Source organism: Cyprinus carpio, chromosome B3 (assembly GCF_018340385.1).
Source record: "Cyprinus carpio isolate SPL01 chromosome B3, ASM1834038v1, whole genome shotgun sequence".
NCBI lineage: Eukaryota > Metazoa > Chordata > Actinopteri > Cypriniformes > Cyprinidae > Cyprinus > Cyprinus carpio.
The window spans coordinates 32,580,579-32,604,776 of NC_056599.1; the positions used below are offsets into that span (position 1 = coordinate 32,580,579).

The 24,198-nt window shown below is 40.8% G+C and overlaps 1 protein-coding gene across 1 annotated transcript in view; it reads right to left on the minus strand.

Moving 5' to 3' along the window:
* Positions 1-3,172: 3,172 nt before the first annotated feature.
* LOC109079991 (retinoic acid-induced protein 1) overlaps positions 3,173-24,198 on the minus strand; it is a 48,339-nt gene continuing 27,313 nt past the window's right edge. The window contains exons 2-5 of the mRNA XM_042720860.1: positions 9,070-14,823; positions 8,544-8,637; positions 7,816-7,865; positions 3,173-3,943 (exon numbers count right to left, since the gene is read on the minus strand). Coding sequence (XP_042576794.1) covers positions 3,920-3,943; positions 7,816-7,865; positions 8,544-8,637; positions 9,070-14,805 — 5,904 coding nt within the window. The 5' untranslated portion in view covers positions 14,806-14,823 and the 3' untranslated portion in view covers positions 3,173-3,919. The remainder of the gene's footprint in view (positions 3,944-7,815; positions 7,866-8,543; positions 8,638-9,069; positions 14,824-24,198) is intronic.

Consider the following 24,198-nt stretch of genomic DNA (forward strand, 5'->3'; position numbering starts at 1 on the left):
TTAGCACCTTTTGAGAGAGATGAACATTGCGATCCCAACTGCAAGTTGAATAAAGTAGTTCCTACTTACAGCATGTTATCGTCTGGGATGAATTCTACAAATTGATTTAATTAAGGCTTTATAAAAGTTATTTTTCTTTGTATATATATATATGTATATTTTTTTTTTTTTAAATAAGTGTATTTATGATTTGTCTGACGCTGTAGGTGAGCAGTATTTGAAGAGGGGCTGATGGTACATTTTGTCGAGCTGCTGCTGCTGCAGTTGAACCATAAGAAAAAGTCAGCAGAACAAAGAACGGTTTCCACCAACAGTCACAGTGTGATATTGTTCACTGGATTTGTGTCCATTTGCACTATTTAGTGAGTGGGCTCCTTGGTCTCCTACCGACAAGAGAAGCCCACCGGTTGCTACTGAATCCATGGTTTAGTTTGTATTTTCAAACCAGTCTTCCATTGGAGTTAGTAAATCCAAATAATTTCATCTGCTCGAATGTTATTGAAGTATTGACTCTAAAGCAAAGACATCAGCGTTAACATCTTTATCCAAAGATAAGGTTTGATAGCGGTATGAGGATCTGCTTGCAGCTATTTATATTTCATCTCTAGTCACAGTTATGTACGAACTCTGATTTCTAGACACATTTTCTATTCACAGTAACCGAGAGATTTGCAATTGACATTCATTACTTGTACGCTAACTTTTCTGTAGTGCTTGTGATCGAGTCTCAAAGACGAAATGTTCAAACTTGCAGGCGCACACATAGCATATCCTGTTGTCTTCTGTTTGATTTATTCTTAAGAATGTAAATAAAAGTCTTTTGTAATGAAATCTTTCATTGTGTTGTCTGCATTTTTATTAATTTCGATATTTTTTTTCTGCACAACTTGTGTGCTTTTCCTGGGCGAGTCGTAAGAGAACTACTGCGCTAATACAGTCTCTTGAACGAGCACATATATGTCATTTTCAAAAGCTTGCTGTTGATCTCCATGCACTGCCATTATGTGGATGAGCACATTTAAACATTTAAAATCTCTTTTTTTTGGTCTGATAAAGAAAAAAAGGGCATATGGCAATAGAACAGCATCATGAGTAAATGATGACATGATTTTCATTTTTGGCTGAACTAACCAAAACTTTCCTGGAACGTTATAATAACGTTCTACAAACCAAAAATAAGCGTTCTACTTTCTTTAAGAAAACTTTCCTGGCTATCCAAAAACAAACCATAAAAATAACGTTCTGGGACTGTTCTAGGAACCAAACATTGTTAGCTGGGAGGCTAATGAATTGGGAATGAATTAGTAAATCGTCCCCACAATTTATAAATCGTGGAAACGAAATAGTAAATCGTACAGAGCCCTGCATATGGCATGCAGAAAAAAATAGTAGGCTAAATCGTGTGCACGATATACTATTTCGTTCCCTCGATTTGCTAAAGCGTGCACACGACTTATAAATCGAGAGAACGAATTTGTAAATTGTGCGCACAATTTAGCAAATCGAGCTCACAATTTAGCAAATCGGGGAAACGAAACAGTAATCGTTTGCACGTTTTAGTACATCGAGGGAACAAATTAGTAAATCGTGCGTACAATTTATTTATTTTTTCTTGCATGTCATGTGCAGGGCTCCGTAAAATCGTGGACACAATTTAGCCTACTATTTTTTTTTTCCTGCATGCCATGTGCTTGGCTCCATAAAGTCAATCATCCAAACTAAAATTCCACTATTACCATTTTTGCTATAACTGTCGGATAACCAAGTTAACGCAATAAAAAGACACTGATATATATTCAGAAAAGTCAGTTATATAATGAACTCAAATTTTAGCTAAAACTTTAAACTGTGTGTGTACTCAGGACAAAGAGTGTTTTATATATGTAACTGTGGAAATATTTACAGTATCTGTGTATAGAAGTAGTAAAGAAATGTGCAACTAGCCTCGGTCTCCCTTATAATGTTTAGGTTTTGTTTCTACACTTGCAGAACTGTGGATTTTGACATTTATTCCAGGGCAATCCATTAACTGCCTTTATAAGTACATTTGTGTAAATGCAATTTTTCACTTGTTTTATATGCTGTGATACATATGTATGAATATTCATTTTGATACTAAAAAAAGGTATTATTTCCAGAAATCAATATAGGAAGTCATGTGTGCCGGTGGTGAGATGTTCAGATGTGCTGAACATTTGTGCAAGACTCTTTATCCTGAAACAGAATGGTTTTGTTTTTACCTTGCTAAACCAGCTGAAGCGCCCAGCAGAGTAAATAAAGGTGTTAAGAAAGCAAGCAGGCATAGATCTGTTTCTGCATGCCTCCAGATGTAATTTCAGACCACAGACTGTGAGACAGAGACATCTTTAAGGATAATAGCACTGCATTACTTATGTTGAGTGCCAACAAAGACGCACAGAAAAAGAAAACAAAACGTGATTTTGATCTCAATTCCAAAGACAGCTGTTCATGTTCACACATCCATTATATTTCATGGCAGCGTTACATAGAAAAACATCACAGCAGTATGAGCTGTGGACAAATACAATTCCAAAAAATTCCTTTTGATTCAATGTTTTAATAACTTTTGTAAGCAATAACAGATTTGTTTTATAGAAAATAAACATCTCTAAGAAATACTATACACAATTATAATAGTACATCACATCTTACATTTAAACAGCATCAAATACTTATATACACAATTACTTAGAATCAGGAATCAAATAATCACGTGATGGTTCTGTCATCTCTTACCTGTTATACTGCAGTGAAGTGAAGGCTATAATATGTTAGTCACATATACATCTGATTAAATGACTATGAATTCTCATTTTCAGTTTTTACGTTGTCTTCTCATCATTTCAGAAATGTAAAATCTGTTCGTGGTATAGATCTTCACATTGCTGAGGCTCTCGTGAGATCATAGGTCAACCAAAAATTACAAATCTGACATTGTTTACTTGTTCTGATGTCGTTTCAAACCCATATGACTGACTTTGTGCATTTGAGTTATTTAGAAGAATGTAAAAGCTGCCCTTTTCCAAAAAAAAAAAAAAAATTACAAATTTGAAAAAAGTAAGTGGGGGTTAGTGGGTGTTCAAAAATGAAAAATATGTACTTTAAATTTTTTAGATTTGTGGGATGTAATTTATGTAAATTTATTAAATTTTTCTTTTGTGTTTGTTTCACAGAAGAAACGTAGGTTTGGAGTGACATGAGGGTGAGTAAATGATGACAGAATTTTCATTTTTGGGTGAACTATCCCTAAATGCTGAGCAGCTGATACACATAACATGAACGCAGAATATTTTAGTCATCCGGATGCACAATTGGACATCTCAGTGGTGCTGTTTTGTCTTCAAATGCACATGAAAATAAGCCTACATCTTGGAGTAGCAATATATTATAATAATGCATTTATATGTTCTTTTTTTTTCATGATAGAATATTTAGACCTGTAAAGCACGCCATGTACAATTTCATTTTTTTTTTCTTTGTAACATGTAAGTGTCCATTGAAATACATCCAGTGAGTGCATGTTGCATGACATCTTGAAATTTCAATTCCCCTTCCATGGCGGAAATGCGTCTGTGCCAGCCAGTGCTCGGGGCAGCAGGCCAAATCTGCCACCAGGTGTCCCCAACTGATAACATCCGCTCCAAAACACAGAATAAAAATGGAAGAATGGCACATTCGGATTCATAACAAAAGCATCTTTCCCTTTTTCTGCGTTTGGTCATGAAGGTTGTTGTGTTTGGACCAGGTTGGATGGATTCTTGGGTTGGTATTGCTACAGTATCTTTGTGCTTCGACTGAAGCCCCAGTTTTTCTCTGTGTTTTGGGTGTCCACAGCACCTCGCAGCACTCAGGCAGACGCATGTCCTTGTTCTACTGCATAGGTGACATTCACCAGTCCTCATGCGCCGGGATATTTCATTGACTGAAAAACAGAACAATTTGAAATGCGTAAGAGTGGGGAAGTATTCTGGTGCTTTCTGAAATATTGCTGGGTCATAATACATCTTCAAGCCAACCCATACCCCCCCGCCCCCATATGTCTTAATATACAGAATTAACAGTTGTTTTTTTTTTTTTTTACGAGTAAAGTCATATTAGTTACACATCACAACTGAATTGAATTTTAAATTATTTAGGTTCCCCTACTCAAATGGAAATGTTGCAAACAATGCTTTTTTATTTTCTTGGAAATATGGTTGTAATATGTATAATTTTATTTTACGGCATCATCAACTTTCCATGCTCCAAGTCTTTAACTGACAAAAGCCAATTCCTATATGGCATCATTCTCCAGAAAGTGACATCCTTTTGGAGGGAAAACAAAAACAACAACAACAACAACAACAAATAACAGTCTAAGCAATGGATTAATGAATTTGTGGGACTGGTTGATTTGTCTTACTTTAAAACATATAATTATACAATTACATATTTAATACAATTACATTAAACATTTTTTAAATAACAATATTAAATAACATACTTAATAAAGTTACAGAAACATAAACATTACTTTTAAAATGGCAAAATTGTATTAAATAATGTATTACTCATGTAAGCTTATGCCTAATTTCTACCCTGTTCATTTTCTTGCCATAAAAATATAGTGCTGGGATTTGATTATTTATTTGATTTTTTTATTATTATTATTTCTTGTTTGTTTATTTAAATACAATTTAATACAATAAAATAAAATTAAACAAGATATTAACCAAAAATTAGCAGCTAACCGCTATAACAAAAACAAAAATGTGATGCACACTAATTTGCACAGTATTTAATTTACACAATATTTAACTCAGTAATAATTAAAAAAATTGTAATATAATAATAATAGCAACAATAACAATTAATATAACAACAACAACAACTATTATTATTATTTTTAAAACATCTTTGCAATTATTATTGAGTTAATATTAGGCTATTTGTATTACTATTGACAGATATTATATATACGATATTTTTATTGTTGTTACATATCTGTAATCTCTGCACGACACGTGTGTTATGTATGTGGCAGCAGAGGCGCACTATGCACATAGGGCACACACGCATTGCACGAGCTCTCTAATTGCCTGCGCAGGAACAGTGGCCGCTGCGACGATATGAAAGCACCGTCGAGCCAGGATCTACAGCCGGCCCGCTCTCTGAAACACACTGCAGGACCGTTTCCTAATTGCGCTGGCATGGATGCTATTTTTGTTTTATGTATCTCTCCTCCTCCGCAGCTTTTCTTGCCGTTGCGCTCGTTCTCTTTCTTTTCCTCCTCTGCTCTGGGTCCGATCCCTCGCTTTCTCTCTGATCTCTGAACTAATCCTCTTGCTCTTCATCGCTGGTAATCAGCATCTCTCTCACACCGCGACGCAACCGCAGCTCTTGTTTGCAAGGAAGGACTGCACTGATATGCATCAAACGTTCTGCTGTTCCAAACAAACGTCGGCGATTAGTTCAGCCCGAAATGCTTAATTTAGGATGTGTTTACATCTGGTAATATCACCCATCTCGGGTAATCCGATCACAGCTGTAATAACAGAACTTCGGATGTGCTTCACATGATCTGCGTCACTGTATGCTTTGAAGTCCAGATTTAAAATGTTAACTTTTTTTTTAAACTGAGGAGAATCTCTTTAGAACATACACTGATAGAATGTTCCGCACTCAAAATCAGAATGCAACATTTGCAGTAGTGTCGTTTTTCTTCAATATTTTGCATAATAAATTCTGACTGGTTTTTACTTTTTTTTGCATAGGATTTAAAATTTTTGCCACCCAGTCAGTGCAGTAACTAGAGATGATTCCTGGAGATTGCAAAACGATATGTTATTGGAAGCAGCATTTACTTTAGGAAATTCAAATGGAGATTTTCCTTATGCAAGAACAGGGGAAAGAACGGCATCGTGCTCTTGCCCTGCCTGTTGCGCTGCCCCCTTCGGCCTGACCTAAAGCATCACCTGTGCTGCAATGCTGTTTTCCTGTTCTCAAGCCAAGTGAACCTAAAACAGAGCTCGCCACTGAGTGCTTGTGAGGACAGAGGAGAAGAGGAAGATGAAGAGGAGGAGGAGATTTCCTGGGAGACCTGGACGGGGGTGGTATCTCTACCGCTCGCTCTCATTAAAGCAGCAAATTGGCATCCCAGAGACCCAAAGCCCTTAGATCCCCCTGCTGATGTGTGCTCTGCTTGTTCTGAACTTTCTCCTTTGCTCTGTTTGTCTGTCTCTTTCTCTCTCATTCTGTTCTCCTCTTCCTTTGTCGTGGGAGGGCGAAAGAGGAAGGGAGGGGGAGAAAGGAGGGTGGGGTGTTTTGATCTCCATCCAGGTTTTGTCTCGCTTTCTCCGAGAGGAAGCTGTACTACTGCTGAATATCATTTCTCTTTCTTTCTTTCTGCCATGCCCATTTTCTCCTCGGTCTTTCTTGTTCAGTCTATCTCTTTTCCTTTCTCTCTCCCTGACCTACCTCTGTTGTAGTTCACAGATTACCTGTAGGTGGCACATGGGCCAGCGAAATGGAACAGTATAAAAAGAATGAAGAGACGTGAATCTAAGCAAAGGTGACCATTATGAATATTACTGTGTAAGCTTAGGATAGGGATTTGAACAAACCACTAATCCTAAGCATTAAACTTGGACTTGTAACTTGCCATCAGTGAAAAAATTCTAACGCCGAGCTACGTAGCCGTCTCGTAACAACCCACAACACCCTAGCAACTGCGTAGAGTAATGCTAAAAAACACTCAGAACACCTTTGCAACCACAACTGGACTGACACAACAACTAACAAGTAGGCTAACTGGAAATATGTATATTGACCAACATTATGCCACAAGAGTTATCAAATGAGCTTAATTTGTGTTGAACCTGGATTATTCCTTTATTCCTGGTTAAATATGCTTTTTTTTTCAGTAGAACACAGAATAAAACATTCTGAAGAATCTTCATGCAGCTCTTTGAAATACAACAACATTTTATCAAGCTCCAAAAGAACAAAATACCATAAACACAGCACACAGAAGTAGTCCTTTTGAAGTCATGTTATAACCAGGACCAGACTGAGCAGTCATCTACAATGGCACCAAAATGGCACCTTGACCTGGATTGATGTTATTGGTTCCCACTTGTGTTTTAACGATTCTGAATGTAATGCAAAAGTCATATGGACTTTGCTATGGTCTTTTTTGGTACTTGACATTTGTGGTGAGCAGTGGTTGTTTGGAAAAGATCTGTGTACAGATTCTTCAGAGATGTTCCTGTTAGTGAGTTTGGAATGACATGAAGGATGAGTAAATAATGCAAAATGTTTTGGGTTTAGGAATTCTAAAAAATCAGTATGAGCTTGGATTTGAGCAATTAAGTTTTTTGGATGGCTTTCTGCTTCAGGCAAGATCCAAGACCCTGAGTGAAAAATTTGGCCGTTCCACATCGAGTAATAATCATCAGGCAGCACTTCTAAATGTCTTCTTTTTTCTGCTCGTTAAACTTTGTGGCTCCTAAAGGGGAACAAGGAGACTGAGAGAGCCTAGAATGTCTAATTAACATCCCTTCACTAACTTCTCCTGTCAGTGGAGAACTGCCCAGTCAATAGAAGACAGATAAGGGTGAGATATGCTCAGGGCTCGTCTGTTGCCCTGAGAGATGGTGCTGATGAGGAACTGTGCTCTGCTGTCAAGTTTCACTCCTCGCTGTTGTTAGGGTGGTGGTGGAATGTTACAAGGACACTGAAGTTCATGGTATAATGGGGGTGTCTTTTATATCAGAGATGTTCTTTGCTGCATGTGAAACCAATTCACCTGCTTACCTTGTGTTTTGGACACCTAATAGAGAAGGTCTCTTCTTGAAATGTGCAGCCTAGGAAAAGATACAGAGGAAAGAAAGGCAAAGAATTAAAGGTAGAATTTGGAAGATGCCATTGGAAATGCAAAGCGAGGCCAGTTCGCCCTCATTTCTGACTTAACCCATATCCAGTGATGTAACCACCACTTTCTATGATGGCAATGTCTGATGGCAGGGAGAAATTCATGATGGAGGGGAACTAGTCTCAGCCTTGGATGACACGCCATGGAGCATTCATGAACCATCTGGTGCTTATTGTCCAGAGCCGACGATATCTGCCAGTTCCATTTCTATGCAACTTCTGGGATTTGGAGTACACAGGTTTTTATCAGTCAAACCAGTTCCCAGGAAGCTGCAGTAAGAGCTTCCAAGGAACGACTAGTCAAAATAATTATAGTAGGTAAACTAGATATGATCATGTATGCGCATAAGGATAATTAAGTGAAGTACCTTATAGAAAAATTATTGTTAGCACAAGTGTCAAAATTTACCTATAGCTAAAAAAATGTAACCTTCCGCTCAGTAAGTTTATAGTTGAAAGTATGGTATATGAGTCTAGGATGAATCTAGTAATTATATATGCTTGCATACCTTGCATAGTTCCTAAACAGAGCTTCATGGGTGGAGTCATTAGATAGACAGTAAATATTGTACAAAAACACAGAGCACACTTTTAAGTGTCAGAACTCTTACCCATCTCTTTGGCGCAGACATAATGGTACCTCTGAGTACAGCTCTTCCAGCTACAGCAGATGGAAGCTCCTTCACCTTGGCACCTGGAGCACTTCTGTGATGAGACAGAAAGCCTGAGGAGCTTCTCTCTAGTCTAAAATACAGACTCTTTCCCTGACAGCCCCCTGAGCCACCACCAGTTTCAAATAATACAGTATAACTAATACAATTCCAGAGTCTATGTATATATTATTATTATTACTGGGTTCTTTTTTAATATAGATCAAATCAACCTCATCTCAGAAATGTGGTTATTTTTATTTTTAATCTAATTATGTGTGTGTTCTGTCAGAGTTTAGAAAAAGCTCACACATGACATTACAGTTGTTCTGTTTTCATTTGAGTCAAGCACATTACATTGTGGTATACAGTGTGGTGTATATTGCTATTTCTGAGTATGCTATTTCAAACATCAAAACATGTTCTGAAATCTGCTCTGTACAAGAAGTTATTAATGAAGTGCATTTAATTTAAATGAAACACTTACTGCATGTGCAGCTTTCTGAACAGCCTCCATCAGCCCAAAGAGTTTGCCTTCTACAAGTATTATGCCTGTGGTCCAGACAGCACATGCTTCATGAGCCCAGTGCTCTTTCGCCTCAGCCTCCGTCTGCAATCTATGAAGAGCCGTTGCACTGCCCTCCTCACCAGCAGAGGGAGAAGTTCCACTAAGTCTTCTCTGCAACAGCAGCAGTCTTTTGAACCTCATCCGCAAAGTGGGACGGATTCTTATCTGTTCCCTAATTGCCCTTTTGCCCCTCCTGGGATGCCCACTGTGTCCTTCACTTGCCCCTTCCTGATCGGCATCCTTCTCACATGCACCCTGTGAGTTCATTTGCTCTGTGATGCAGCTGACCTCTGTCTCATTTGCACAGTTGCTGTTTTGCCTGAAATCATTCCTGTGTGTTGACGACAGCATTTTTCGTGGTATGCAGTCCTCAGGATAATAGGGGCCGCACAAGTCCCCAAGCTCTCTGTAATTTGCTGGCTTTCCACATAGGCAGCACGTTAGACACCTGTCATTTAGGCTTTTGTTAACTAAGGGCCCCTGGAGCATTACTGAGGAGTTTGATACTGCCTTGGTAACTGTGACTAGATTTTTCATTTTAGCTGCACACTTTTTTCTTGCCTGGCTGAGGATCTGCTCTTCCTCAGGCCTGTTGATGATGGTACAAAGAGATGCTGGCTCCAAAGAGCTGTCAATGTGTACATATGGTCTAAAAGAACATTTGTTGTTACTCATTGCTGAATACAAGTCTGATAATGTTCCTTTCACTGTTGGGCAGAGATCATTGCTGCATTTTGTCTTTATGTTAGGCCTCTTCACTACAACTTTGAGGACATTCATAACCTTTTTTTTTGGCCCAGGCTTTTTTTTCTCCTTTACTTTGTCATCTTCTATTTGACTTGAGAGTTCCTCCTGTTTGATTTTGAGTGATGGCCGCCTGCCTCGTTTGGGTTTTATTAGTGGTAAGCATAATTCTGTTGGTGGCTCCTCATACTGTGTCTGTTCACCTGTTTCGGGTAAAGAGAAGGTGGGTGGAGGTGAGGGCAAAATATCAGTCTGTATAGGCTCCTGTTGCTCCACAATGGGGATGCTTTCTGGTGGTTCAGTGCCTTTTCTTCTCCTCTTTCGTTGCTTCAGATGCATCTCATGGTTGTTTTTAATGGCTCTCTGTTTGGCTAGCCTTGGTGTGTTGATAACCAGGCTCCCAGCCTCCAGGGCTACATCTGGTGCATCACTGCTCTCTACAGTGGCCCACTTTCTCCTCTTTTTCCTTGGAGTTTGAATTCCTATATTTTGGGTCTCTTGTGTACTTATTGTACTCTCGCCCACCTCGTGAGTCACCTCAGGGGTGTTCATCATCTCTTTCTGCTCCGATACCTGTGGCACTGGTTTAAATGTTGATTCTTCTGGTACAGTATCTTGTTGGATATTTACAGGTTGCTTTTTGGATCCCGGGGATGTGATTTTCTGAACCATTGCCTCATATTTAAGTCCCCTGCCTTTCCGAGGAGGCAAATATTTGGTTTTAGTGGGACACTGAGGAGGGACAGAAGACATGTCACTGACGTCATCAGTGGGAGGGTTATCAGTGGTCACAGTGGTGCTTTCAGATTCTGTTTGCAAGTGTTGTCCTCTCTTTCGCTTTCCCTTTGCATTACAGACTCCTGTGACTGTATCTGATGGAGGCTCTTTTGTCTTCACTTCACTTTCTTGCACATCTTTCTTTCTCTTTTTGGTTTCTGAGGACGGTAAACTGGATTTTGTTTTGAGGCAAACCACCTCTTCATTTGGTTGTTGAAGTGAATCTGTAGAATTATCCTTCTGCTTAGGTAATTCAAGATTTGAAGATTCAGTCTTACATGACTGATCCACAGTAGCATCCTGTATTTGTGAGTGTATGAAAATTGCTGAAGGTTTCTCAGTTGATTTATCAATCTCTTGCTCTTTAACTTCAGTCAGCTTTTCTCTGGTTTGTTTCCGTGATCTCAGCACCATGGACTTTTGATTTCTTGCCAAGGACTTCACACAACTGCTGTCTAGAGTAGATTCCAAAGTGGAACCCACAGTTTCATCCTTAATGGTGTCCACAACACCCACAAGTGTGTCCAAAGTTAATGCTGTGGTCACATCTTGCAAAATAAGTTCATGTGTACAGTGTGTGTCCTTGGTATGGTCTTTTGTAATCTGAACATTTTCATCTCGCTTTATTGATTTGATCTTAGAGGTGATCCCTCTTGGTCGGCCTGGTCCTTTAGGTACTGAGCCCTCAATTGTCTTTGACTCTGCGGTGGTTTTACTTGGCTTTGGAACAAGTATTTCTCTTGCTAAAGCTGCAGGATTTGAGCCTAGTTTAGAAACAGATTTAGGACCAGGTTTAGTACCTGGCTTTAAAGGAGATTTTGGACCAGGCTTTGCATTTTCTGTGGGTCCTGTGCATTTTAAACTTGGTTTGGGACCAGGTTTTACACTGGGCATAACGTCAGGTTTAAGTCCTGGTTTTGGACCAGGTTTTGAAATTGATTTTGGACTAGGCTTCGGTCCAAGTTTTAGATTTGATTTTGGACCAGGCTTTGGACCTGGCTTCACACCTGGTTTTGGACCAGGCTTTGGACCTGGTTTCTTTCTCTGTTGAGGGCAGACTTTTGGGCTACTTTGTGAACCGTGGGAGCGAGTGCACATTCGTGATGGTAAACTCTCTGTCACAAGTTTTGGTGTTTGACTGATAATATCCTGGTGGGCAGTTTCAATCTGGTCAGGAATAAGGGTGCTTTTGCTGGAGGGCATACTGGGATTTTGGGCAGAAGCACTGTCTCCTTCTACACTAAGCTGCCTTCTGATTCCCACACTTGAATGCATTAGTCTTCTCCTGCCCCGTGCATGTTTCCTACCGAACATTCTTGTATGTGCAGATGGGGCCATAGGCTCTGGTTTGGCTGAGGGAGTCACTGCACTGGGACAGCTGATCCCCAATTCCATATCCTCATCCCCTTTTTTGGGAGAGGGTGGGGTGTCAGCCCAAGATGGTGCAGAGTGCAGTATTGACTTGCCCGGCAACTGAGGAGAGTCAGGCTCCAGTACCTTTGCATCACTACGATCGATGTGATGATCCCTAGCCACAGCCAAAGGTGTTGTTTTCTCATTGAGAGCTGAGAAGCCACTCTTGCCAGTGTGAGGCTGAGGTGCAATGTCACATATGGCTGACCTCCTTTCGTTGCCTCTGTGTTGTGTGTCCTGGGCAAAGCATTCTGCAGTTTCTGTGTTGACTTGTGGCATGTTTCCCATTTCCTCAAGTGTACTGCAGACTTCTGCAAAGGACTCTTGTGGTCTTGCTCTATTATTAACGACCTCCTCTGAGGTTGTCAGACTCTCCTTTTCATCTCTCACCTCAGTGGAATTATGGGAGAGGACAGACGGCTGGTCCTCAAGGGTGTCCACTGGTCCTTCAGTGCATGTGAGGTTCTCTATGGAATCCTCACTCTTTGAATTTTCTTCTTTCTCCGGCAAATACAGATCAGTTCCTGAATTGCTGGATGATGTTTTCACAAGCATTTCAGCATTGGTCAGTGGTTCTGATTTGAAATTTTCCGATTTTATTTCTGTGCCTTCATTACATTTGTGGTTAAGTTCAGAAAAACAGTCCATCTCTGACGAGTTTTCTTTTTCTGAGTCAAATTTGTTTTCCAGCCCTTGGTAGATATTTTCTTCTGTTTCATAAGAGTAACCTTCCTCTAATACTGCTTTGTTTATTTTATGAAAAAGAGAAGGACTTTTCTCATCCTCCAGCCACTTCTCTTGCTTTTCCGCAATCTCTGCTTTGCACTCATGCTCTGCAGACAGCTTTCTTTGTCCAATTTCCTCCTCATCAGCCATCCTCTCAGTCCATGCTGACTCTTCAAAGTTATCCTTTAGAGTGCTCTCTGAATGCTTTATGTCTGGTGGTGAATTGCTCTCTTGTTTCATAGGACTTGGAGCTGTTACACTGATAGGAGACCTCTCATCTCTAATGCAACGGAGAGAGCTGTTGGGCTCTTCTCCAGTCAGTACTTTCTGTACTCTTGGGTCACAGTTGAGATTATCCTCAGACGCTACACTCTGGAGACTTCGAACTGAGTCACCTGACCTAACGGATACATCGTCAGCTGAGTTTAAGGAGCAAGTAGACACTGTGTCAAGGCTGAGACGTGAGTGTGTCTGGGTTTGTGTTTGACCTTTTTCCTGACCAAAATAGTAGTAGCTCCTTTCCATCTGGTCCTCAGTGCTGCTAGAGTATCCACCCTCCTGCAGTTCTGCTGTCATGGACCTGGAAATGGTGTAAGCATCGGATGGAGGAGGACCATGTTGGTTATCAGGACAAGATGACTCTTCCATACCTTTTAACTGACCTCTATAGTCTTCTCCCTTTTTTGGATGATTTCGCTTGCTGGTCTTTTTGTTAGCAATAAGGGCCTCGGAAAGCAGCAGCTGCTGAACATTGTTGGAGATGTTTTCAACCTGAGACGTCAGGGCATTGAGGCTCCACAAACTTGGGTTGGACAAGAGCTTTTCCGAAAATCGTTCTTTCATGGAGCCAGAATAGCTCTGGGACTGATGGTTCACACTGGGTGATGAATGAGTATGAGGAGGCATCAGCATATTTTGATCTTGCAGACCTGTAGATGATGAAGCCCCTGGGTTGATGGGAGGTTGGCCATACTGAAATGAATCAGGGTTTGGCATTAAGGGGGAAGGTGTGGAATTGTATGAGGGAGATCTTCCCACAGACCTTGCAGGTGAATGACTAGAGCTTGGACTGCAAGTCTGATAGTACTGTTCTGGTGACCTTACAGAAATATCTGTTATGCAGTAGTTTTGCTGGGGCTGATTGTAGTGCTGGAATTTCTGAAGGTTCTCTTGTGTACCAGACATTCCTTGCAGGGAACCCTGTTCAAATCCAGATCTTGATGGAGTTTGCTGATAACCGTAATTATTCGGAGGTCTGTATCCACTCTGCTTTAGACTGCTGTGATTGCCGAGTTGTCTTCCATACTGGGCATTAGTTGGTATACCATAGCTTTTGTAGCTATGTGGAATTGCATTACATTTCTCCATATATGATGACGAAGATGAAGACGGGTGTTGCGAGTGCTGGGGGAAATTGAGGTGACCCTGTGGATACATTAAAGTAGATGGTGCTGGATTGGATGGGAGGCCCTGTTGATGAGGACTTGTATAGGTTGGGGCAGAGGACTGTGAAGGTAGATGGCACTGACTTTGAGAGATAGCTAGCATGTTCTGCTCTAGGTACTGGGATGACCCACTGACCCCAGACTCCAGCCGTCCTACCATGTCCTGCTCAAACTGGGTCATCTGAGGTGACTCATCCCATTTTTGCTGCAAGTGACCTTCATTCATGTACTGGGCTGTGTATCCAGTGCCCATGTGATTGCTGTAGCCAGCCTGCAGATGCTGGTTTGGAGTTTTGGCTCCTCTATAAGGTTTTTTCGTCTGAGTACCACTGGTGCTGGTGTAGATGGGATAGGTCTGCTGTCCATAACAGTCTTTAGAACCTGCTCCTGCTGTTGACATCCCTGCAGCAGCTAGAGAGTGTGGCTCGTAGCCCTGTCTGGACTGGCTGTGATGATGTCTATAACTCTCAAGTTGTGATAATTCTTGGGGTTCCTGCTGGTAGCAGTGCTGGTTGCCATGGAAACCACTCCGCTCTCTGAAGGACTGCATGACTCCGGCTAGGGGGCTCTTTGGAAAGGGAGAGAAAAAGTAGAAAGAGAGAGGCTGTGCTTAGCAGTTGCTTCTTTTTTTTTTTATCAGTGATCATTCTCTCATTCAATTAATTTGAATTCATTGCTGTGTTTGTCCTAAAACAAATCATATTAGAATATACACACACTCAGTCATTCATAAAATCAAATCAGATATCTTTCAATGAGACTATAAAATTTACTCTCCCTTACTGCAGCTACAATCAATCATTGTTGTATTTTATTGAATCTAGGAATCTGAGCCTATCTAGTCTACGTTTTGGTGGTAGCATCCTCTGTGGTAAATACCTATGATAGGTGCAGCTACAGTATTATTATTAGGTACCACTTTAGTATAGGGAGCAATTCTCACTATTAACTAGTTGCTTATTAGCATGCCTATTATTAACATACTGGTTGTTTACATAATTATAAAACAAATATTCTGCATGACCATATTCTACATTCCTAATCCTACACAAAACCTATACTTAACAACTACCTTACTAACTATTAATAAGCAGCAAATTGGGAGTTTATTGAGGCAAAATTCATAGTAAATGGTTTATTAATAGCGAGAACTGGACCTTAAAATAAAGTACAACCTTACTATTATTACTATTATTATTATTAATTTTCTTAAACACACAATGGTTTTAAAAGATGTGTTAATGAGGACCACGTATAAGCATGTATTATTGGTTCATGAAGTGTTATATTAAAATAAGCCAGCATTATATTTAATATTGTGCATGTGAAATAACATGATTCTAATATTGGTGTTACTTTGATTTTGATCTGCACTATTTGCATATATCTTGCCCAGTAATTTGATACAGTTGGCATTGCGATTTTCTGGTAATATTATTTTCTCTCAGCAGTGAGTTCAAAGTAGCAAGTGTGTGTTTTGTAGGCATAGATGGAGGCTGTTCTATTTCTCCACTCCAGTGCTGTAGGCCTGTCGAGGGATGGCCGCCCAGTCCCATCAGACACACACATTATTCATCTCACTAGCGCACTGTCTGAAGCCATCAGGCCCAAGAGCAACGTGCTCCCCTCTTAGCAGCCTCCCGAGAGGCCCCACCATCTACTACTGCTTCAGTTGTGCTTGTTTGCTGCTCTGCTTGTTTACACAGTGACCCAAATAGGTCCACTCGGGATCTATGCTTTAAGCCTTTAAAAATGCATACAGTATGTGGTGGAATGTACAAGCTGGCCAGAGTGAGCAAATGGCATGATTGATCCTGCTTTCCCGTCCGCATATTATTGCAACTGCATTAATATGTTGAAGTTAAACATTAAATTGGTTCCCTCACAAAGACTTTTTTGTGGAATCATTGGCATTCAGATCATCTTGCTTGAACATACTGCATGACATACACTGTGTGCAGCTGATTAAAGACTTGTGTGTGGCTGTGTTGCTGAGACCATGGTCTAAAAGGTACAGTAAGTTTTCTAGGTCTGCTGAGAGGGCAGAATTTGTCTCCTGGGGTGCCCAATAATGATAAAGATACTCTTACTGTAGAACTAACCATGACTGTAGCAGCATGGACTGGCCCATATCCAAAATGAGTCAAAATCTATGGCTATATTTCTCAAACTTAGTTTCCGTAGTGCTACAAAGTAGGTGTGAATGGACACCAGCTTTAAAAATGGTATGTTGGTAAAATTCTATTCCTGTTTCCTTGATTCATAGGAGCTGTTTGCAGTGTTTCTCCTTGGTGTTGTATTTTTTAGGCTTGCTGATGCAGAAACAGAGACTGTGGAGGAATATGTTTAAGCCAGCTGTGAGTGCAATGAGCTTCTACGTACTTTAAGGCAGAATTCCCCATGAGATTTTTCACTACAAAATGCAATCATTCATTAACAGTAGAGTGACTGCATGTATAAATAGAGTATGCTCTGTTATGTCTGCATGTGTGTTTATCTCAAATGCAGTCAATAACCTTTCCTTGATTACATCACCTCTGGAGGCAGGTTTCACTGTCACTCTCAGATTGAGCGTTGGGCAATCATGTCTCAATTATGCATTTCCCATGCATTATGCAGGGAATGTGGAAAAGTCTCTTAAAAATATCTAAAATTTCTGAAATATATGAAAGAAGTGAAAATATCTGAAAGAAATATCATTTGTAACTCTGATTTATTATTTAGTACTGAAAAGTACTTTTTTTAGTTCTATTCTTTTAGCATTTGTTTATGTCCACTACAGTCACTTATGACGTTCTTATTTGATTTGGTGGATTCCTATGAAGGCTTCATATTGTTTGGAGCACATGCAGTCAAGAATTGTATTAATATAAATTCTCTGCTTTAGAAAAAAGGTGAAGGAATACTCTCACATTGATGGATTTGAGAAATAATAAATCAATAAACCAGCTCTCTGGCATTTTCTGAATCCTTCATAAAACAGCTTAGTTATGAGATTGAGGGGCACAAGGCGCAAAAAAACAATCTGCACATAAGGAGCTTTTCAACCAAAGCAAACATTGAGTCAGGAAAGAAGATGCCAAGAAAGAAGGAAAGGAGGTGGGAGTGAAGGTCAGGGTAGGGGGTCGATTCAATTTCTGCGCAGTCCGTTAAGGACATGAACTGAATTTGAGGATCAAATTTAATCTGTTTCCTGCAAGAACTGCACACACATATACAAGTTAGATGCATTCATGTAGTAAAAACGTACTTTACAACCTGAATCCAAAGGCAAATGGCATGTTCTAGAGATGATTTGGGGTTAAAAATATTATTATATAAGGTTTTCCAGAGATGGCTCATATGGCTTTGTATGGTTCACAGTGGACTGAAAGATGCTAATCAGATCGGAGGCTTTTAACTGGACTTTCTGTCTTGGCCAGGCATGAGGCCTATCTCTCAGAGATGTCATTTTGATTGACATCACTGCAGCTTTTTACTGACCTTTAAAAGAACAGAACCATACAGAGAAACAGCAGTCTCCAGAAAATAAAGGGTGAAAGGCATTATCCGCAATAGACACCTGGAATGTTTAGAACATTCTGTTCTTCTTCACGGTATTTCAAGTGTTGTTTTGCTCACCAATTTACCTTGAAAAAAATGGAGTAAATAAGCATATCTGGTCACACTTTATTTTAAGGTCCAATTCTCGCCATTAACAAACCTTTAACTATGACTTTTGTGTCAATAAAGTCCTAATTTGCTGCTTATTAATAGTTAGCAAGGTAGTTGAATGTAGAATATGGTCATGCAGAATTCTAAGTATCCTATTAATAAACAGCCAATATGTTAATAATAGGCATACTAATAAGCAACTAATGAGAATTAGTCCCTATACTAAAGTTTTACAGCATATCTATTACAAGACAAAGGGAAAGGTCAATAAAGAGTACATTATTATAGCTTTTCTTAATTACAAATGAATCAGCTTCATGTATTTTCAAAATAAGTTAAAATGTCCCAAATTGTACTTACACATTTTTTACTTGAGTTTACTGTATACCCAATTTGTGTCAGTAGTCACTGAAAAAAAGATATGACTGCTTATAGATATTATGTGATAAAAGGATTACGTAAGACCTTTTCAAATGTGGCGATGTTCCACATAACTGTTTTTTTACTCACAACCTCGTCATTCAAAAATCATGAGTCATAATATCAACAATGTGATAATGACTGCGTCTGACTGCGGAAGCAGGCGATACTTTAGAATGACTTGCACAGAAGACACAAATCCTCCAATTAGCTTAGAATTGCACTCAATGCTTTTCCTCCCGAATACATTGAGTTATTTTGCTCCTTCCTCTATTAAGAGGCTGCAGAGATTGCCCTTTAAATGCTGAAACCTGCCACCGTTGGCATGGTGACGCTAAGGGGAGCGAAAAAGCAAACCAGCCCTCCCTGCAGTGAGGTGCCTGGTGCCCATTTCATCTGTGCCAGCAGTGCCCAAGGCATCACACCTCAGGGGTCTGAAATAAGAGCTGTTCAGAGAGGGTGCTGGGAATGGCATGGTGAGAGCCCTCTCCCTGTGATCGATTTTTGTTTGTGCATTAGAGTATGTGATACTAGGCGAAAGACGTGGGGGGGTGGGGGGTGTTTGTGAGGATGCAGGTAAATCAGCTCTAAAGCTCCTCTCCGAGAGCCCGAATAAAACCTAAATAAGATTGAAGTGCATGTTTGCACCAGTGCGATAGGCTTTAAGCTGCTTTCTGGTGGACTTAAGAAACATAAATTCCGACTGCTGATGGCGCACAACATCTCTCATTTCTTAGATGCAGAGAATGACAGATACAGCCTCCGTGGCAACAAAGAACAAGCCTGTATGTGTGCATATAACCAGGCACACAGTATCTGGGGAATTGCAAAGCTACATTTAAAAAGAAAGAGCTGCTATAAATTGGGGCGCAAGGCTGATTGATATTCTCCAGCAGGTCTGCGTGTGCAGGAGAGGGCATTAGCCTAGCGAATGGGTGAGGTGCAGCAGATGTAGAGAGAGGGAGGTTTTGTGGCAGGTGAGACCGCTGCGCTCTAGTCTCCCAGTGCTGCGCTCCAGTGAAGCAGTGCTCCGCTTTGATCTCACCCTCTCTCTGCTGCAGCGCTCCGCTGTGGCCACGCTCTCCACATCCCAGCCAGCACTCACGCTCACTGCGTTTCGTTCTCCCAGCGCATTTTCCGTCCCAAAGATCGCTTACATTGATCTTTCAGACGGAATGAGAAGTCTCAAATGGTGGCGTGCCGAGGGATTATTTTCTTTGAGACAGACTTCATCAATAACACTGGTACAAAGGCACAATGACATTACTGGCCTGAAATGCTATACGCCTTGCTGCGCTCAATAAGGGCACAGTCATTTATTTCTCCCTGTGAGGCACGCCACTTCGCGCTCACTCCTGTTCGGTGCCACTTCAGCTCGGCTAATTGATGATGCGAAGCGGTCGCAGTGTCACTCACGCTACCGATATCTCTCTTTCACACATCTTTTCTTTCAGTCTCATATCTCTGTACTGCACCCCTGCTCTGTCCTATTTTGGCTCCACCTTAACTACAGATTAACCTTTCTACCCTGAAGTGGAGGACACGCTGGCAGTGACCTTGAGACGACGCCGTGTGTTGTTGCATTCAGGAGCTGTGGAACAGTGACAGACAAAGGTCGGCTCAAAACCAGTTCAGCTGCCTACCTAGATGGTGTTTCTGGGCAACACACGCATTGGTTCTTAGGTGTTTTCTAGTGTTTTCTTAGTGGTTCTTAAAAATGCTGTCTAGTAGGCTTTGATGCCTAAAAATTCTGCACGGTATCCAAACATGCTGTCTACGCAGACAAGTCACTATCTTAGCTGACTGCCCCAAAATGCTGCATTTACATATGGACCCCAAACATGCTGTCTAGGTTAGCTCACTAGATTTTGAAACACAGCCCATGTTTATCCACACACCTATACCCCTTTTGTGCTTTAATTCATCGCATTTCCCATCGGCAGCTTTCGATTTTTCCATTGCTATCAGTTCCCAACGTGGCATAAGTCACATTTCCATGACTCTTCAAATTGAAATTGAAAAAACGCCTTAATGGAAACATGTAAATTTTGCCAAAAATCCCATACATCAAAAAAAAGTTCTTACGTTTGCATGAGGTGGTTTTTCAGGCAATTCGGAAAAAGGAATATTTCGCAAAACTGCAATTAATTCCAAGAAACATAATCACATAACATTGGTTAATGGAAACACAGTTAATTCTCAAAGGGTTTTTTTATTTATTTATTTATTTTTTTTTATCAACATTTATAAAATATCTCCTATAAAACCTATAATGGGAACCTGGCTATAGATATCTATCTATCTGTTTACCTCCCTGCCATAATTGTCAGATGGGCAGTTTAGTGGAAGGACATAACAGTCACTGTACTCTGTCTGAATGACAAATCTGCGTATCTCTGAAGCTTGGCCACAAGATCGTGCCAATTTGATCTATTTTACATAGCAGATCATCATTTCATCTCACGCCCCTCGGAGAAAGAACCATCAGAGAGAGTCGCTCTCTGCTCCAGCAATGACAGCTGACATGGACACTCACTTGGCTTGGGCTCTTAGGTTGGTCTAAATCCAGGATGAGTGAAAGAACTGGGTGGAATTCATGGTTGCCAGGTAGAGGATGCACAATAAAGGGCATTATTATACAATTAAATGAGAAAAGAAGAAAGCAGTGTAAAACTAACTGGTGGCAATGTTTGGGGGATAGCAGAGGTGCACATGCTAGGGTCTTTTCTATTTTGTGGCAGAACCTCGGGCGATTCCCGGAAGGTGCCCTTGATGTTCCCGGTCTCTTCATGCTCCATGTATGTCATCCCAACTTTCTGCCTTATCAACCACCGTCCTGTTACCTGAGGAATGAGCAGGGGAATTTTCTAGTGCTGAAAATCCAGACGGACTGACACTAAAAGCCTCTCTTTCAGCAATCCACTGACAGCATGGATGAAATCAGAGCAGGGCAAAGGGGTAGACTGCAGGCAAAGCGGGAATGAGATAGTAGATGAGGAAGGGAGGGAGGGAAAGATTGTTGAAGATGAAATGGAGATTGTTTATTGCCAGGCAGTTTTGTCATTGATTTCCCTCCCCCCTCTTTTCTTTTTGGCATCCTCATCTAGTGGAATCAAATTGACTTTGGGAAGAGGCTTCCAATGTCTTGTAAAATCCTGTTTGGGATCTATTGTTTGGTTTCTTTAAGACCCTAATGCTGACCGCCTCCACACGCCTCTGTGCTCACTTCCTTCGGTACGCAAATGCAAAAGATACACGCAACAACATGCTCTTTGACAGTGCGTACGAGTCGTTCTATATTGCCGAGGCTGGGGTGGGTGGTGGAGGAGAGGATTTGCTCTTTGAAAAGTGCCCACCGATCTGATTGATCTGTCAGAAATGCTTTCTCTGATGCTCAGAGAGTCCGCAGCTTGCGAATGAGGTCTAAGACAAAGGGACGCACTGGCTTTGGCATGTTTATTTCCCGCTCTCTTTCATTCGTTAGAATTTCCTTTTTTATTTTTTTTTTTCTCTCTCTGTCCAAATCTTCTGTGCCGCTGTTTGCTAGGGGGCTGTGAGTGTGTATGTGTGGTGGGGGAGTGTGGACAGGGATGGGTGAGTGAAAATGTGCTGGTGGATCTCAGCCAAGCCAGTAGAGGGCTGGGGGAGTCGGGGTTCTTTGTTCTTTGTTGATGGAAAGCGGCATTGGATCTCATCTAGCTCAGCCTGACATCAGGGCACTTCACAAGCAGCCGGTTCACCATGATTATATTAAACCCAGGCCCAAATTACTCCAGCCGCCCTAATTAAACTTTAATCTCCGATACCACACAAATTACCTGCAACGTAATTGACCGAAGATCTGTGATTTAAAGAGGCCTGTGTTTGTGGCTGCAAGCTAAAGGGGCTGGATGCAGGGATAGACTGAAGGTCATGTCCTCCTGCTGGAGAAACGTCTCTTCACTCTCTTCTTTTTTGAGCGGATAGAGGACAGTGGTGTCCACGCTGCTCTGAAAATGGAGGAGTCAGCTGAGGCTACTGTCTGACTCAATGTGCCTTGCACCTGGGTAAAGTCTACACAATAGCACTCCAGTTCTGTCTCTCATCTGCCTGTCTCATACTGTCACCCTCTATCCCTTTCTAATGCTGTCCTTGTGCCAGTATTCTCTCTCTTTCACCAACAGATCTCATTTGGTTATCTTCAAATTTCCTGTGCAGAAATGTGTGTGTGTGCATGCAGTGTTGTAATTAAGAAATACGACTGATTGTTGTTGATTTGACATTGGGCCAGCAGGTGTGTGAAACACCACCCTCAAGCATTTCAAGACCGATTCAAAGAGAAGATCTTTAATATGAGCCAGGCTAGTTTTTTTCTCCCTTAGACACAGTCCTTGAAGACTGCAAAGAGAGTTTCACAGAGAGCAGCTTTGGAGGAAAGGGAGATAAATATGGCAAGAGCAACACATAAACAAGACAATGAAAGACAACAACCCGTATAAGCATACAGTAACTTGCATAACAAATGCAAATGTTTGTCTTATATATTGCCATGGAGTAATAAGGTCTGTTTCATTATTTGGGTATCTAGCTAAAACTTTCATTTATTCTATAAGATTCTCTTCAAATGTTGCTCTACCATGGTAGCAGCTGACCTGAAAGATAAAATTACCATAAAAGACTTTAACAAATAGCTGCTGTAGTGCCCCTTGTGGCAATGCCAAGAAAGCACATTTTGGAACTCTACAAAGTGTGAAATCGAATTTGCATTTTTGCGTGTAAGTATGTTTCAGGCCTTAGCCTAGCTGCTTTGGAGATTCTGCAGTCATTTTTATAAACTGGACCAACTATGAATAGCAGCTATGAGGGTTTGAGGCTGAGATGAAATGTGTTTGTGTGCTTGTTTATGTTTTCAGGGGAGGGTTGTGTGCTTGTGCATAGTGGTTTGTGCTAGGGCTATGTCTGCACATACATGAGCTCTGGGTGATGAATGTGTGTGTAGTGCATGACAGGTTGTTTTAGGATATTAACTCAGCGGCTCAGCATACGCCTTACAGGCTCCTGACTCACTGCTGTTTGGGTGTTTTAACCAAGTATGTCAGCACAGCTGAGCCTCCCTGGAGAGGTACCATCAATCTGAAAATATTTTTACCCTAAGCAACATTCAGTACCCCTCTTCACAGTGCTATTTATGTGTGACTTTCATGATGCATGTCTTGGGGTCTTGAATGGTTGCAGGACTTTTACACCCCAAATCTGATTCAGAACCAACACAGTCCGACACTTAAAAAAAAAAAACTATTTTTCAAAGCCATTTGACAGCTTTATTTTTTGTGTGGAGAAAGAGTGATAATTGATAAATGCTTCAATTATTTTATTTTTTTGTTTGTTTTAGTTGGAGTAGTGGCAGTGTTCTTATTATTTTTGTTTTTTTGTTTTTTAATGAAAGAAAGTCAGAACGTCAGAACGACATGAGGGTGAATATATGATCAATGATTTTTCAGATTTTTTTTTTTTTTGTTGTGAGTTTAATTTTTAATTCAAATAAAAACCTGCATATTCAGATCAAGTAGTCCATGCAAATCCTGTCTTGTGAGTACGGCTCTGATGAAGGTCTCTTAAAGGCATTGGCATTCATCTGTGCTGGGCGCTTTGACACAGCGCAGCGCAGGAGTCGTGCCTGCACATACATTCTCTGACAGCTTAGAGCTTTGAGGCTGGAGAACACTGTCTCTCCCTCACAAGATCCCAATCCTCACACATGTGAGAGAGAGAGACGGAGAGGTAGCGGTAGGGGGAGTTGTGCGTGAAATGCGTGAAAGCAAATGATGCCGTCGGCCTGCTAAGTCTCTCACCAGAAGGCGCAAACAGCCGTGCCTCAGAAAGCAGCTTA